This window comes from Panthera tigris, chromosome A1 (assembly GCF_018350195.1).
Source record: "Panthera tigris isolate Pti1 chromosome A1, P.tigris_Pti1_mat1.1, whole genome shotgun sequence".
NCBI classification, from domain to species: Eukaryota; Metazoa; Chordata; class Mammalia; order Carnivora; family Felidae; genus Panthera; species Panthera tigris.
This window is the reverse complement of record NC_056660.1, coordinates 229,506,124-229,523,678: the sequence shown is the minus strand read 5'-3', so window position 1 is coordinate 229,523,678 and position 17,555 is coordinate 229,506,124. Positions and strand designations below refer to the sequence as shown.

General features: G+C 43.0%; 1 protein-coding gene across 4 annotated transcripts in view; it reads right to left on the bottom strand.

The window, feature by feature from the left end:
* Positions 1–17,555, bottom strand: part of CTNND2 (catenin delta 2) — a 931,760-nt gene that overhangs the window by 93,380 nt on the left and 820,825 nt on the right. For 3 of the 4 annotated variants that reach the window (XM_042997513.1, XM_042997503.1, XM_042997524.1), the window contains 3 exons: positions 16,532–16,705; positions 3,475–3,549; positions 2,061–2,211 (listed from right to left, as the gene is read on the bottom strand). In XM_042997513.1, coding sequence (XP_042853447.1) covers positions 2,061–2,211; positions 3,475–3,549; positions 16,532–16,705 — 400 coding nt within the window. The remainder of the gene's footprint in view (positions 1–2,060; positions 2,212–3,474; positions 3,550–16,531; positions 16,706–17,555) is intronic. The other variant, XM_042997520.1, reaches the window with a different exon arrangement.

Genomic DNA, 17,555 nt, shown 5'->3' with positions numbered 1-17,555 from the left:
TTTACACAGGAGCGACAAGATCTTATCAGAAGCCCCAGCTCTGTCCCATCTGAAACAACTCCATAAGGAAAGGAAGAGCAGATATGCAGCGGGTAACCTTCTGAGTTAATGGCCTAATTTAAATATACAAAATCCACAGCGACACTTAAGTTCTTTTCAAACTAACTATAAATATCAAATTGTAAGTCTAATTTTCATGATTTATAACAAAGTGCGAGCTTAAAAAGATACTTGCATTTATTAGGCAAAGATTTGAAGTCTGTTTTCCCTGTAAATAAATAATGGACAAAGGTCCACAAATACTTTTGATTTTATTGGAGGATATGATGGGTATTACGAAACGGCAGGAAAAAAGTATCTGGTTTCCCGATCACAAAGGGCTTGGAACGCCATGCTCAGGAATGAGGACAGCACAAATAGACCCAAGTCTCTATGTGAAATTTGTGTATGACATTTAGACCCACACCTGGGACCCCAAATGTCCCAGGAACTCGACCCTCTGCCCACGCTCACTCACTTTCTCCCTTTCCCCCGGCCCAGAGTCGGTACCATATGAATCTTTGGCATGGTGGCTGGTCCAGCTCCCTGCTACCCAAACTCCACTGACACCTGTTACCTGCACGGAGGCTTGCCAGGCTTCATGAGGCATTGACCAAAGACCCTACTGGAATCCCCTCTTTAATCTCAGATGCTCTAGCAGGAGTACATTGTCTGTGCGGAGGCTTGCGTCTCTTCTGGGGGAGGGAGGTCTCCTGGTTCACCACTCCTCCAGGCATCCATCGGCCTTGGCCTGGGATCTTCCTACCTACAGAGGGGAGGAACCAGGAGGCCTCTCCCACTTGGGCTCCTACCACACTCTGCCCCAGACACAAGCGGCCCCTTGAAGACCCTGAACTCACCACCCAGCTCCCAGCTCCCCCACCGTTTGCCCTTCCCCCTAAATGTCCACAAGACCTACTCTCACCTCCTTCAAGTTTTTGCTCAAATGTAACCTTCCCACGACTACCTTGACTTTGACCTTCCACTTAAAATCACAACCCCTTATGCTGAGTGGAAGAAGCCAGACGCAAAAGCTCACATACGATATGACTCCATTTACATGAAATATGCAGAACTGGGACGTCTGCAGAGACAGAAAGGAGACTGTGGCTGCCAGGGTCTTGGAGGACGGAAAACGCCGGTGCCTATTTAACGGCTACGGGGTTTTCTTTAGGGTGGTGAAAAGGCTTTGGAATTTGACAGATATGGTAGTTGTACGACGTTATGAAAATACTAAATGCCACGGTAACGGTGAACTCTGAAGGGGTTAACACAATGTTATGTGAATCTCACCTCGATGAAAAAACCCGCCGCCTCACAATGATGGTTTCCCTTACCCCATGTAGGGTTTCTAACATACCGGCAAGTTCACGCGAATGTATATTTTATTTGATGCATCTCTCCCTTCTCCCAAATATAAACCCCACAAGGGCGAGCCTTCCTGTCTGTTGTGCTCACTGATAAAATCTCCGAGCCTAGAACAGGCCTGGAACAAAGCAGGTCAGGGATAAACATCTGTCGAATAAATAGATGAATATACGATCTCCTTAATGCTTCATTAATAAAAGATCTCCCCTATTTCTTGAGTACCGAATTAGAGGAAGAGGAGTCTTTCACAAATAGGATTAAAGGGCCAGTATGCTCTAATCCAAAATAGATCTTCAAACAGATAGGGGAAGAGATGTGGCGTGCAGCCATTAGAATCCCAGGTCACCACGTGGAAAGCAAACAAACAACCAGACAGAGACATAGAGGCTCAGGACAGTGGTATCCAGTGCTGAGCACTGTGGTCGTTTTTAAGTTGCAAGGATTAGGAATGTCAACACACATTGCATTTTCCTGTAAATTCTAAAATCAGCGCACTGGATTTAAAGAAGGCGGCCAGCTGACAAAACGTGACCTCTAATAAATGCACTGTGTTTTGCACGTGCGGTTGTCTTGCCTATGGATTCGGCCACATGCACCTGCCGGGAAATGTTTTCATTTAGATTCTGAGACACTGTGAATTGCAGAGAACGTACCAATGAGCTCCTTGTTTCTGACGTCCAAGGCCATGTTCCGGAGTGCCGTGGCCACCGCACACACCACACGGTCGTTATCTATTCGGAGCAGCTCCACGAGGATAGGCAGGCCTTTCTCTTTTCGGACAGCAGCTCGGATATATACTGACCACTGCAATGAGAAGGAAGGCCAAGGCGTTAGAAGCGGAGGTGGAAAACCCTAGAAGCTAACAGCACGTGCAGGCTTTCAGACGGCTGTTTTATAGGAGCCAAGAGGATGAATTATCAAGACCTGGTTGTAGAATGGGCTGAACGCGGTAGGCATGTACTGAAATGTCTTAACTTTATTTTCTGCCTTCAGTATATGCAAGAGGCTTTGGGGTTGATCAGTTAGCCACGCTTATTTCTCTGATGCTGGCATTTGCAGTCCTTGACTTGGGCAAGCCATTTGTGTGATGTGTACACTTGATGCTTTAAGATGCGGAGGGCTAGGACAGGAAGGGCTAGGACAGGAAGGGCTAGGACAGGAAGAGCTAGGACAGGAAGGGCCAGGATAGGAAGGGCCAGGACAGGAAGGGCCAGGACAGGAAGGGCCAGGACAGGAAGGGCTAGGACAGGAAGAGCCAGGACAGGAAGGGCCAGGACAGGAAGGGCCAGGACAGGAAGGGCCAGGACAGGAAGGGCCAGGACAGGAAGGGCTAGGACAGGAAGGGCCAGGACAGGAAATGCTAGGACAGGAAGGGTGGGCTGGTTTTTTGGTGTTAGGAGGAATAAAAAAGAACTCCGGAAAAGGTAGAAAATGATAAAAAGTTGAGGACAGGTCATTTTTTTAAGAGACTTGCATTTGGAGGTGGGGCACGCAGGTGAGTTGGTGAACATACGGTCACTAAGTTGTTGGCTGAATAATAAAAAGTCAATGAGTCAGAAAAAGGTAAGGGTGAGGAGAGGTAAACATGACACTTAAAGTCAAGAGTAAAAACCGTCAAAGGTTTTTAAGAAAACATTTGGATCAAAATGTATTATGTCTGGGGCCATTATTCAATGTCCATTTTATAAAGTAAGACATACAATTTGTTTTGGACTGGTGGTTGTCGGCTTTAATGGAACACACCTACTTTTTATCTGAAACGTATTTGCAACTTCAGGATGATAAAGCATTCAGGTTCATTTAACGGAATGCAGGGAGGTCCACGTTTTCCGGACATTCACATATATACTTCATATTGTTGTACAGTACTCCAGAGAAGAGTGTGCACGATAAAAACCAAGCAATGTAAGGGTTTAAGAAAATGGCATTCACGACATGAAGTTCTGGATTCTGTGGCAGAGTCCTTCAGGGAACCACCGAAGGTGGGGCCGAGTCCCCACCCCTCCCCCACCGGGCCCTTCCATCCCCCATTCCCATTAGGGCAGGCACCCCAGAGCTGGCTCTCACCTGTGGCAGGCAGGGAGCCCCCTCTGGCAGTGAACGTAGGGCATACGCCATGCCTGCCACATCCTCAGCCCAGCCCTGCATGAAATATGAGATTAAAAAACACACACAACTTCATCCTGTCCTACGTCAGAAGTCACATTCACATAGTTTCTTATCACCATCAACTCACACTGTATGGTTCTTCTCCTGCCCCCACTCTGTCCTTCAAGCTCTAGGAAGCCTGAGGGGCTTGGGGAAACAGACTGAATTCACTAAAGCATCTCTTGATTGCAATGGACTATTCCACAGCCCCACTCTCAGGGAGCAACAGTCAGAAATCCTTAGACATACAAAAATCGCAAGGTTTGGAAACTTCTCATTGAAATTTGGGTGTCTGGATGGGATATCCCTTCTGAGGGAGGGAGGCCCCTCGTGAAGACAGTACAAAACCACTTTGTGGCATCAGAAATTTCACTTGCAACGTGACATGCTGAGATATGCTTTTCATCCACTTCCTCCACTACCTGTGAACCTTCTTGTCTCCAGTGCCCGGAAAAGACTAGAAACCTGAGCTTATGCAGCCCACTCATTGTTGGCTTTCTTCCCTAAAACTAAGAAGAGAAGCTAGAAAAAAGAAGAAAACGGAAATCAGATGTAGGGTCAATGTCTACGTATTGTAAGACGAACGTCAACGATAAACTTTACTGCTGGGGTGATATTCTGGACCTTTTAAGACACCACAGGGAGCGTTCTCAGTCACTTGAGCAGGCTGAAGCATAAGCCCTAAAGATGACCTTTTTGGCACCTCTTTCTAGGCCCAGGATGCTGGCTCGTACATTACTGACTCCTAGACGCTGCCTCGCCCTCTCCTTCATCCTTCCAAACGGAGACAGAGGGGAACCTGGCCATATCTGAAATGAGCCAAGAAAGGAAGGCTTGGACTTTGTTTTTTCTTCTTAGAAGTTCAGCTATTACATCCCTCCCATGTTGGATGGAAAGATGATCTGGTGTTTGGAAAATAATGGCAATCCTTAAGCCTTCCTGGGAAGTGATTTTGGAGTAACAAAAAATGGCTGTAGATAGCCCCAAACGTGTCTGAGTTACAGATATGCCTCTTTGGCATGGGAAAATGGTCAACAACAGTGGTATGTTCTCCCTAAGTGAAAAGAGATAATCAGATAATGGATTTGATCTTACATTATTGATACACAGAAAAGAACTTTTATTTTGACACTTTTAGTTCTGTGTGCTTGCACATACAGTTGACCCTTGAACAACACGGGATTTGGGGCACTGACCCCCTATGTGGTCAAAAATCTGCATAAAGCTTTTGACTCGCCCAAAACGTAACAGGCTGCTGCTGACCTAAAGCCTTACCAACAAGACAAACAGTAGATTAACACACAGGTTGTATGTAACATGTATTTATACTGTATTTTTTTTTATAAGAACGTAAGCTTAAGAAAGGATATTATTCAGAAAATCATAAGGCAGAGAAAATACATTTATAGTACTGATGTATTTATTGAAAAAAGTCCATGATTAAGTGGAGGTGCATAGTCCAAACTCATATTGTTCAAGAGTCAACTGTATAGGAAAAATTCCCAATATTAGTTCCATACAAGACGACTCAGAATACGTTATTTACATTCCATTCAAGAGATGTTGCAAGTTTCCACAAGTTTTACTGACATGCAAAGTGACAGGACAGTGATGGTTTCTACGTAGTAATCAGTCTTGGAGTAGATCACGTGTAAGCCATGCGTGTAACCTGTATGAAACCCAGCAGAAGGAGTAAAAGAGTGCAGGGGTGGAAAGAGGGAAAGGAATTCAGTAACTGGGGAATGTTTCACAGGTGCACTCAACACAGAAACACGAAGCTCGTTTAGAGGTTTTCTGGAAAAGAAGGGAGTTGCCTTGAAAAGCATGGCAGCCTCTGTGGTGTTTAGAAAGGTGTGCGGGTTGCCCAAAGTTTGGTGATAGGAACAAAGTAGGAGTATTGCTGGCATAAAAACAGCTCAACAAGAGAGAAAAATGCCTCATAACTCACTGTGGCTGAGTGGCTCTTTGGGTGGAAGCTTAACTTCCCGTAAACGGAATACGAGAGCACTGTGCACAGAGCACGTCAGTGTAGAGGGAAGGGCATGGACCAGGATGCCTTTAAGAAAAGTGGTCCGTGAACTGAAGAGACAATGTTTGATGATTCAAAGAGAGAAGAAGGAAGAGGGGAAGGAAGGAAGGGGAGGAGGAAGGGGAGGGGGGAGAATGACGAGGAGAAGGATCTGGTCCAGGAGAAAAGAGCACAGATATGCTTCAAACTCTTCTTGGTGAGATGCTTTCCCAGTGATGATCCCAGGAGAGCCACGAGTCCTCAAAAACAACCTTAACACTTCAATCAACTGTCAGGCACTGCTCTAATGTCTTTATACATATTAACTCATTTAATCCCCATCTCCACCCTATGCAGTAGCCACTATGGTAACTTCCACTTTACAGATGAGGCAAGGGAGCCACAGCAAGGCTTCTCAGCCTGCAGACGCTTGGGCAGGTCTTGAACCCAGGGAGCGCTGTCCCAGAGTTGGTGGGCTTGGCCTCCGTTCTCATCTGCCTCTCAGAAAGACGTCTGCACTCATGGTTGATATAATCCTTACAAATGCACCAATTAATCTTGGTTTAATAGGGGATGTTATTACTTAGGACTTGCAATAAATAGCCCATCTGGCACTCCTCGAAACTCCTGAGTTAAAGACCCTTCAAGTGCTATCAATGGAACTACTGGGCATTTCAACCCTGTCTTGAGAGCAGCTTGTCCAGACTTAGCAGATCTGATACAAGAAGTTGCGTATGGTTGGAATGGCAAAGAGAAAGGCCTCGTTTGTGCCAGGAAAGGATGCTTCCGTGCATGTGATGTGACAGCAATTCAAACCACCGAATGCTCTTCCTTCTCCTCCCTGCTTACGGCTCTCCCCGAAGAAAGGTCCGCCATTATTTGACCCAGGTGTTTTCAGGATGGGACAGAGCATAAAGCCGTGAATGTTGACTTTAAGGGTGGAAGGCACAGATGTAGGTAAAAGGTTGGGACATATCTGGAAGGGGATGAGAATAGGCAGAAGACAATTTGGCCTCTCCTCAGGCAACACGGAGCCTCCGAGTCATGGAGAGAAAGGGTCCGGGTTGGAGAGGAAGCAGGAGGTGTGAGAGCATCGTGGGGGCTGCCACCGGATGCCCCCCCCAGACAAGTCGTGCCCTGAGGGGCTGACAAAGATCCCTGGAAGATGAGAGCTGAGAAGACCGAGGCTCTGCTGCCTACCCTGCTCACAGCAGTGTCTGTTCAAGAACCAGCGAAGTCCTTGCATCATCATGGAGCAGTGGCCACAGAGCCACTGGCAACAGACTTGGGGGGCAGGAAAGGGCTCCTGTGGCTCCAGTGTGGCACAGAGTAGCCTCTGAGCATTTCTGTTGTCTCCAGTGTGTGGGCCATGTAAGTCAGCTGAGGAGGAGAGGCTAAGGACCCAGGGCTGCAGAGGGGGGTTAGTCGGCCAGGAGGAAAGGACACATCAGAACAGCAGGTGTGGACAGCGCTTGCCTGGGTTAAGGAGTGGATGTGGCTGCGTCTCAGGGGAGCTTACAGGTTGTGGCTGTATCTCAGGGGAGCTTAATAGTTATGGGGGGGGCAGGTGTGGGCCAGGAGAGAACCTTGGACCGGAGAGAGTCCTATCACCAACTATCTTATCCCGTCTGAGAGCCCAACAGGACAAGGAAGTTTGTCCTGGGCAAGAGGCAGCTTAGGACAGAGATGATGCCACACTGAAAACAGACACCCAATCCCTGTCCCCTGCAGGGATATTTCTGTAAGAACCCCACCCCCCCAAGTTTAGCATCAACTGCAGGGGGCAGGAGAGGATGAAGGCTGACAAACATAAATATGGCCAAGTGTTAAGCCTGAAGGGACTGAAAAATAGCTGTATTTTATTGAGTTTACCTAGAAATGTCTAGATTGTTTATTTTCTTTTCTTCCCATTTTGCATTGGACACAATGCAAGTGCAGAGATGAAACCAAATTGAACTACACAAAATAAAGAAAATTACATGAGTTTTTGTTCAATAATGTTCCTCACTATCCTCATGGAGGATTTGGTAATAAAGTGAAGATAAGAGCGTCTCGGTGGCTCAGTGGGTTAAGCGTCGGACTTCGGCTCAGGTCATGATCTCATGGTTCCTGAGTTCGAGCCCTGCATCAGGCTTTGTGCTGGCAGCTTCAGCCTGGAGCCTGCTTCCCAATCTGTGTCTCCCTTTCTCTCTGCCCCTCCCCAGCTCGTGCTCTGTCTCTCTCTCAAAAATAAATAAAAATATTTAAAAAATAAAGCGAGGGCAATGCTTTTTAACCCTTTCCACTCAGGCTACCTCAATCTGATGTGGATTCTCAGAAGCTTCACTTTTCAAATTCTCAGCCCAGCCATAAACAGGATTGATGGCTACAATTTTTCCAAAAACTTCTCCCCTGCTTAAGCCCTGGTTAAGGCTGACTTATGTTCCTAAAAGATCAACACCGTAATTTAACTAGCTTTTCCCTCTTGAAATCCTAATAGTTTGCTACATAAGTGGAGATAGTGTTCTCTTTTTGGTACTAAATATTCTATTAAGAGGCTGAACCCATGATGGTGCTAAACTTCTGACTTTGTTGATTAATATCTCTATTCGCATTAAATATTAATATTTTTGATGAATACCTTACAAGTTCTCCTGGTTTAGAAGCATAGTCGGCGATTAAATGGTTTTCTGTTGCGTGACTGTTTTCCCATTGAATTCCTTTATCAAATTCCCTACGTTTCCTTTTGATATGGTAAAGAAAAGTCACATTTCAAACCAAATCCTTCCAAACATAATTTCACCTTTCAGATGCATTTTGGCATCCTCCAGTGTCACAGGACCACAACGTGCTAAAATCTGACAGCTGTAAATTGAATAAGTTGCAACGAATTTTGCACAGATTCCACGAGACTTCGAAATTTGTTTCTGAATTCCCTTATGATGCTATGTTATTTACCGCAGTCCTTCATTCTCACGATATGAGGGCAGAAAGTATCAAAAAAATTTTCCTTCTTCCGTCTCATTCTGTCAGTTTACTATAAAAAGAATGTTCAAAATACTCAGAAACGGTGTGGCTTTTGTTGCATGCATCACATTATTCTCTCTAGTGTGGATTTCTACTGAATTACCATGTTCATACAGGACGGTGGCTGGTGATCACAACAGGATTTATGAAGCAGCTGGGAACCTTAACCACAAGGCCCTCAAATGCTGGGGTTCGGCTGTGGTGGAGACAGGACATAGGTGTCCCCTGTTTAAATTCAGATCTTGTTGCAGGATTACATGTTTTTGTTTTCAAAGTCCATTTTAAAAAGTTGTATCTGTAATGAAGAGGGCTAGTGAGGAACTCCCTTGTGTCGTTAAACCAATAAATCAGTTTGATAAATAAAATGTTTAATTAAGGTAATGGCAGCTATTGCATACGTAAAGCGTTTGTTTGTATTTTTAAAACGTAAGTCAGGTTAGTGCAAAGACTGAATTTTATTTTACTACAAGTGTTTATGTGATGCTGAAAATTGAAGTGCAAGCAAGAGAATTTCCTGGCGGGGGGAGGAAGCATTTAGATATGCTTTTGTGGTAAGAACAAATAAACAAGGTCAAGCTCACATAAAAGCCATGGAGAAGACGCATTCACTCAACTGACAGTAACAAGTACACCTGTCCCCCTACCTCTCAGGCCGTCTCAAGGATCAGCAATTCTCAATGAGAAAACATACCTTTACCAATGGGCCTTTCTGAACACAGAGTCTTTTTTGGTGACTGTTATCAAATATGTCTTCACTGTGTGCAAATGGTATTTAGAAATGCCTTCTGGGCAACAAAATGTGACGCTGTTAGATCACAGGCGTGGTGTGTCTGAGAGGAAGGATGCCACAGATCTTATTCTAAGAGTCTGGCACATTCTCTAGTGACAGGGCTGTGTAAACATCCCATTGGGAAGGGGATAGGGACAAGAATGAGTGTTCAAATGAATCTGCTTCCTCCCCTGCTTTTTTGACAGCAAAGATGGTGACTGGGAAGTGTAGGCAGGAAGAACTCAGGGATTCTTTGTTCAATATAACAAAATAAAAGTAATTTAATTGTTCCTCATCCTCACTTATTAGATGCTAAATCAGAAAGCTTTTCTTTTATCGCATCCTTCTTTTTTTTCTTTATAAACATGGTGATTCATGGGGAGAGGGAGTTACATCTCATATTTTTCTCTTGGATCCAGAAAACATATTTTTCGGGGGACACGAAGCACAGTCTGGAGGGACTGTGCTGATACAAACCCTCTCCGTCTTGCAAATACAAGGCACACCTTTGGTTGAAGACCTGGCTAGTGAGGTACCTAAAGTGCCATTGGTTTTTACAAAGATGTTAACAGTTTTATTTTGTAACATAAATTGAATATATTACCAAATCTCTGTCCCTTCAGAATGAAGAATTTTCCTCTTTCTGAATCTGGATTCAGATTACTTTACAACTGGGAATTGGTTTTCACTGTCAGGGGCCTATGAATGTAGAGAAAGCATTTGTCTACTGGAGGCTAGGAGTTGAGCCCAGATTATGCGAGAGGGACACACACGTAAGATCTTGACTCTCGTAAGGGAACATTCCTGGTTGTGGATTTGTGTTTTTTTTCCGCTTCTTGCTGGTAGATGGTGACCACAAGAGTAGCCTTGGAAGTCACGTGTTGAAGATGGCAGAACGGCTGTTGTGAGCCGGGGTGAATTAATTCATGGAAGGGAGCTTCCCTCTTCACACACCTGCCCATACCTGTTACATCAGAGAAGATAACTTCTGTCTTCTATCTTGAATTAGCCCTTGCGTATTTGGGACATCTTTGCTATGGCCGCTAGCATCCTTCTTAAAGGAGATCTGCTAGCGTATTACAGTGAACTCTAATCACGGACTCCTAGCCCTAAGGTGTTAGCTAGTGACGTTGGCAGTGTACTTCCTCATTCCTGACCTCTTCCTTGTAAAACCGACTCCAGGAACACTCTTGTGCCTAGTGTAGACATACACCTTTGTGTATACATTCCTACCATAGCATCCATAATGGCTTTTGAACTTCTCGTTTACATGTTTATTATACTGGAAGGTACCAGGGGGAAGGTACCAAGTCAAATTCAGCTTCCTGTTTCAAGTGTCTTCCAACTAACAGCTCACAATCGGAGAGTAAAAAAGTGTTTACCTGATGAAAGATCATATTAGGTTAATTTTCAGACTCTAGTGGTTATTATTTAAGAATAGCACTCTCCACTGAAAGGAACTAATAAAAAGGATCAAAGCTACCACAATTTTTGAAAGGGCCAGCAAGTTGTAGCCACTTCCACAGAAACACTGTTAGGGCTTAAAGTGCTCACATGCTCCTTTACTGGTCTTTTCTAAAGCCAAACTAATCCCTTAATCCTGTGGTCCCTGCGTGTGGGGTTAGACCCTGACACGGGGCCGATGAATACTTGCTTATCCTCTGGACTGGAAGAACAGAATACCGAGTGGCAAGACCTGAGCCCCACAGCTCTGATGATGCAAGAACAGTTAACCTGAAGTTTTTGTTTGAATTCCCACTGACCCACCTGCTCAGATAATTAATAACGCCAGTTCCCAGGTTAGCCCATGTCTTAAACTGTGCTCAAATGGGAATTAGGTTCCTGATCGTATTACAACTGTCCTAGGTATAATCTGTGCCCCTGGGGTTCCTTTAAAAGCAGGTTGTGCCTGGTAGATACCGAACCAGAATCAGTTTTATATGTAATTGGCCCCGGCAGATTCAGAATGTTGCTTCACTGTCTTCTCATTGTCATTGTTGCTGATGAGAAATCAGCTGTCACTCTTCTCTTTGTAAGGACAAGTCTTTTTTTCTTCTACTTGCCTTTTTTTTTAATGAGTCATAATTTTTTTTTTGCATGCAGTTGACACACAATGTTACTCTCTAGCTGATTTTAAGATGTTCTCTTTACTACTGATTTTGAGCAATTTGACTGATGCACCTTAGTACGGTTCCTTCATGCTTCTGCCTGGGTTTTCTTGAACTGCTTGGATCTGGGAGTTTAGGGTTTTCATTACATTTGGGAAATTTTCAGGTATTATTCCTCCAAATATTTTTGTTTTCTTATCTTTCTCCTTTCTCTCTCCTTTCCTTTGGGATTTTTTTTAAGAATTTTTTTTTTTTAACTTTATCTGAGAGACTGAGAGTGTGGGCAGAGAGGGATTGAGAGAGAATTCCAAGCAGGCTATGTGCTCTCACCGCAAGACCTGACAAGGGGCTCGATTTCACAAACTGTGAGACCATGACCTGAGCGGAAATCAGGAGTCAGATGCTTAACCAACTAAGTCACCCAGGCACCCCACCTTTGAGGACTCTAATTACATGTGTATCAGGCCACTTGAGGCTCACTGATAATTTATGGGTTTTTTTTTTCTTTGTGTTTCATTTTGGGTAGTTTCTGTTCAGTTTGTAAATCTTTTTCTTCTGCAATAGCTAACCTTCCTATTATCCCATCCCATCCCATGTGTTTTTTATTTCATGAATTGTATTTACAACTCTAGAGGTTTTATTTGAGTCTTACTTACTTTCCATGTTCTAATTAACTTCTTGAACATGGAGAACACAGTTGATAGCAACTGCTTGTCTGCTAATGTTAACTTCTGTGTCCGTTCTGAGTTGCTTTTGAATGATTGTTTCTCCTTATTATGAACTACATTTTCCTCTTTATTTGGTTGTAAGCTTATTTTCAACTAAGATGCCAGACATTCTTCATTTTAATCTGCTGGATGCTGCATGCTTTTTGCATTCCTACAGATATTTTTAAGCATTGTTCTAGGATTCAGTTAATGTGGAAACTATTGCTACTTTTGGATCTTACTTTTAAGATTTTATAGGAGAGACCAGCTCATATTTAGTCCAGGGCTAATTATATGCTTAGTATCAGGAGACAAGACCCTCCTGAGCACATACCCAGTGGCCCATGAAGTACGAGGTTTTCCTGTCTGGCTCTTCGTTAGGCACACTATACCCATCCCTGTGTGAGCCGAGTTTAATTCTCCCTAATTGCACGAGCTTCTTTCCTCTGCTTTGGGCATTTACCTCACATGCATTCACTGATAATTCCCTGCTGAATATTTGAGGGGAATCCTCTGTGTGTGGCTTTCCCTCTCTGGAACTCTGTCCTACGAACTCCAGGCGCCCTGTCTCCCCAGATTCCCAGCTCCCTCTCCTAGGCTCAGTGTCTGCTGAGCTCCTCTGGAGTTTCCAGGGCTTGGGCCATGGTCTGTAGACTCTCAAGGCAGTGTTCTGGAGCAATCGGAGGGCTCACCTTGCTTGTCTTCTGTCTCTCCTAGATCACTGTCCTTCACTGACTAATGCTTGGTGTCTTAAAAACCATTGTTTGTTATATATCTCTAGATTATTTGTTGTTGTTGTTGTTCTTCCTTAAAGGTAGGTAAACCTGGACCTTGTCACTTCATCTTGGCATCTTGGCTGGAAGTCCCCCCAGGTTTAGCTGTTTCTATAACTTACGGCTTTGGAAATCAGATCATTCAAAGACGATGTCGAAAGTAATGCCAAACTCCCAAGCGCCAGGTTTACTCTATAGTGGATTTGGGTGTATATGGCACTTACAAGACAAGTGCAGTCCTTGCTATCAGGACTAGCTACTGGGGTCTTGTGGGGAAGAAATCACTAAGTCATGTGTGATTAAGCCAGTGACTTGGTAATGACCTAGATCCTCTCCATCTCCTCCTCCTTAGGTTGGGCCCATCCTTGTCCTGCCTCAGGCTGGTCATCATGTCCAACTGAATGTGTTGTCTCTAGGAGCCTGTTGATTGGGCAGGATCTTCAGATAACCTCTGTGTTTATTCTGATCCAATTCCTACCTCCTAGGCATCATGCTTCATGCACCATTTTCAAAACTTTGTTTCTTTTTATTTAAACTTTATGCTTCACATCACACCATTAACTAGAATAAGACAACTGTCAAACCATGGTTTCTACTTTTATTTGCTGTACTCCACTGATGCCTGGGTTCACGTTTACATGATACTCCAACTGCTAAGCTCCACTTAATTCACTGTCCTTGTCAAGGCTGTTGCCCCTGACTCTAGGGACAAGTCTCAAATTTCCCAGTTCTCTTATTTTTTATTCATTTTGGCCACATGGCCAGAGATTCTGTTTCTTTCTTCACTACATCTATGTTGCTATCATGTTACCTCATTAAATATTAACGGCTTAATATCCAAGTATCTCTTTACTCTCTCTTTTTTTAGAAAGTAAATAAAATAAATAATAGATTCTTTGAAAATGGTCACATTTTAGGGGGAAATGGACTCTACAAAAATATCTAAAGTATCCGACTTAATAATAAGTGCAGAATGTATTTCTATAGTTCAAACCCTAGGTTTGCATAAAGTTCAATTACAACGGAAATAACCCATAAATGCGAGTTGAAAGAGCATTCATTCACATTTTGGAAATCTCCAAAGTACTATATCCAATTGTTTTGATATTCTGTGACAAACAAAATAATTGTGCTGTAAGTGGAAAAAAAAAAAGTAACCAAAGTCCATGCTGACTATGAAAAAAATGTATCACTCTGCTTCTGCCATAATACCATTATGCTTTCTCTGATGCTCATAAACCAAGTAATGAGTCTCTTAAAGTTTAAAAAGTATTTAAGACCATTCTGAAGATCTAGTTTGCTAGTCAATTTGTTACAGAAAAAGAGTGGGCGTGATCTTCCTATAAAGAGAAGTTATTGTTTCGCATGATGAGGTCTATAAAAGCTGTCTCTATACAGAATTCTGGTGCTTTACACTTTACATTTCTGCTTTTGTTTGGGTCATAAAAAGTTAAGGACACTAAAAAAATGCCACTAAATTTCAACAGTTGCTATAAAAATACATTCTTAGTACTCTAGGTTTCAGATGGTAGCACTGTCTGCATGAAACTTGATCCCATTGTGAGTCTTTAATCAATCTGTTAATCAGTGAAGACTCTTTCTTAAAAAAATATTTTTTTTTATTTTGAAAAGGAAGGATTTCTCTGTTTGGTTTTTGTACAAGTTATTTTTGATCTTTTAAAAATTATAACAATTTATCAGTATTTGGCTTAATGATGACCTTAAATCATCACTATGGATTGTCTACTTTCCCTTCCCACATATTTCCTTATCATTTAATATGGTGTGTTAATACATTATACAGTAAATGAAGATAATGTGATTGACTATTATGCATGCTTGTGCATTTGTATTTTGATAAGAAAACTCTTAGTAAATAAATATACATATATTTATATATTTATAACTACACACAAATATTCCTTAGCAGTCCCTTGCTCTGCCTGAGGACTACGCCATTTTTCTAGAGTTATTAGGATGGCAAATGCTTCTGATAAGTAACGTTGACCAAACTTTGGGCCACATGTAATGACAGCCCATTGGCCTGTGGCATCCTGCCACCATCTTTGCATCTAGTGTCAGGATTGATCTGCAAGCTGTGACATGAAGCAGCCACAGTATTCTCTGTCTGAAACTGACACATCGAGCAATCAGGCACTATCATTTGTTCAGGGTCACAAAGCTCAGAAAAGGCAGAGACTAAGTTTGAGTTGTAACTTGAATCAAAGCCTCTTAAATTTAGAGGGAGATAAGATCGAACGAAGGGTTCACTCAAGGAAGTGATTTCCATTATTATTTTTTCTCCAGTCATGCAAGGCCCTACTCTGAGACTCCTCCTGACGTGACTCAACTTTTGAAACTTTTCTCTGGTTGAAAGCAAAAGGTAACTTCACTTCAAGTCTAGTCCAGCCTGAATTCCTTCTGAGCAACATTGGGGACACCTATGGATGGGGAGGAAAGAGACAGTGATGTTCATTCCTAAGACTCTCAAAAGAAGGGATGGGTCTGCCCATATGTCAGCAGCCAGCTCCTGGGAGGTGTTGTCAGGGCTTGTCCCCAAGGGCTGGGATGTCCCACCTGAGAAAGAAGGCATTGCTGCAGCAGTGGAAATAAAGAACGACAGAGAAGACACAAGAAGGCAGATATTGGAAGCTAGAGCAAGAAGGGAGGATGTAGTTGTGTGACAATGCTGAGGACAGTATGTGCAGTGCTTGTGATACTGAGCTTCTGAGAATTCTCTGTGTCTTATTAACATCGTTTTAAAGAAAGTGAATGTGAGACAGTGATTTATGTGTCTTCCAAGCCCCAGGCTTTTATATTAAATGAAATGAAAAATGGATGGCAGAGGTTCAAACTTCCTCTCTTGATATTTTCCCCATATGCCCTCATTCTCCCATTTGACTACACTCTTCTATGCAATAAGACAAGTTAGCTCATGTAATGGTTAGTGACTAAACTCAAGAATTCTTTGCTATGGTGAATCCTTTTCTACCCAAAATGAGGGTCGTGGAAATTTTCCATGAAAACCAATCAGGAACAGTGTGTATTTTCAAGAATTCAGAGAAAAAGCCCCTCCTAATCTCCTAATCTCCTTCCCCATTGTCCCTTCTGGCCAAAGAGACCCAGCAATACTATTCTACTCTGTAAGCCCGTAGGTTAAAAATGAAAGAGGTTCTTTTCCTTTGGGGACTGGACCAACTACAACATTATAGGGGTTTGCATGGGTTTTGAAACAAGGTGCTTGGGTATTAGCTCCCTTAACAGGAAACAACAGAGCTTGGGAAAGCATCCACATGTCACAATCTCCCCTGAAAACAAAATAGCTCAGCTACACAGATAGAATGGAAAGCATATCACAGCATTTTCAATGACCATACTTACATCTATTCATCTATACTTTGTAGTGATCTTCAAGGACTCCCGAGCCCTTGAGACTTTTTAAAAGGAATACCTTTCTATGTCCAACAGTTCAATGGAACTGGTCTTTCTCTAACATCCTCAAAGACTGTATTGGAACTGCATATCTCACAACTGGATTTCTATTCCTTTCTAAGGACGTGCTCATAATTCCAGATTTCCTCTTTATGATAATGAACTAGTCATACCTTCCAGCTCCCTGCAGCCAAGTTCTGCAGGGCACCTGCCGCCCCTTCCAGCGTGTCTGCGTTTGAGCACTCAGAGAGCAGTGTGAGGTAGGGTTTGACTATTGATGGGTGCCACAGCATCTGGATCCCTTTTGGTGGTTCTGCACAGTCTGGAAGAGGTCCTACTCCATCCCACTGGTGGAAAAAAAATAAGAGAGTAAACATTTTTAACATCGTTACGCTTCCCAACTTTGCCTTCTGTAAACGTGACACACAGAAACAAAAACACACACGACGTTTGGTGAACATCGATTGCGCGCAGGGTAGTGCCTTCGTAAGCCAAAAATGAGAGAGCCACTCCTGTCCACCAAGAGCTTAGGATGGAAAGTGAAAGGCTGTAGAGCATGAACATAAGTGAATGTAATTGGCAGGAGAACGCATAAGCTCTGTAAGAACGGTGCCAGCACATTGCTGTTAAAAGGAAGAGGAAATAAATTAATTTTGGTGGGCAGAGTGGATGAAAGCCAAAGATCAAGGTGGCATGCCTTACAGTTAGCATACTACTAGCATAACAGAGTACATAGCAACACTCAAATGCCTTCAATTCTTATGCCTAAGTGCCAGCTGATAAATTCTTATATAACTCCTAAAATACATATTTGTCGGACTTTGAATTCCATCACTGCATTATAGACATCACAAAAAGAGACAATTGCTATCACGTATCAGATGCATTGACCTAGCTAACGGCAAATCTAGATTTTATGGCGATTCTGATCGTTCAGTTGGCTTTGAATTGGATCTAATGAATAATAAGAGAATGTGTAATTAAAAATTAAAACAAATAATTTCAAAACTACCACTTACTGCACAAGGGAATATCAGCAGCCCATTAAAAATGGTAGTTATGATGACCGTGTAGCAATGTGTCTGGACAAATAATAAAAGTAAAATGAACAAAGCAGGATGCAAAGCGGTATGTGGTTTGTGCTTTACAGCAAGTAAAATGTGCCACAGAAACACGCATGGTAATAAAAACTCATTA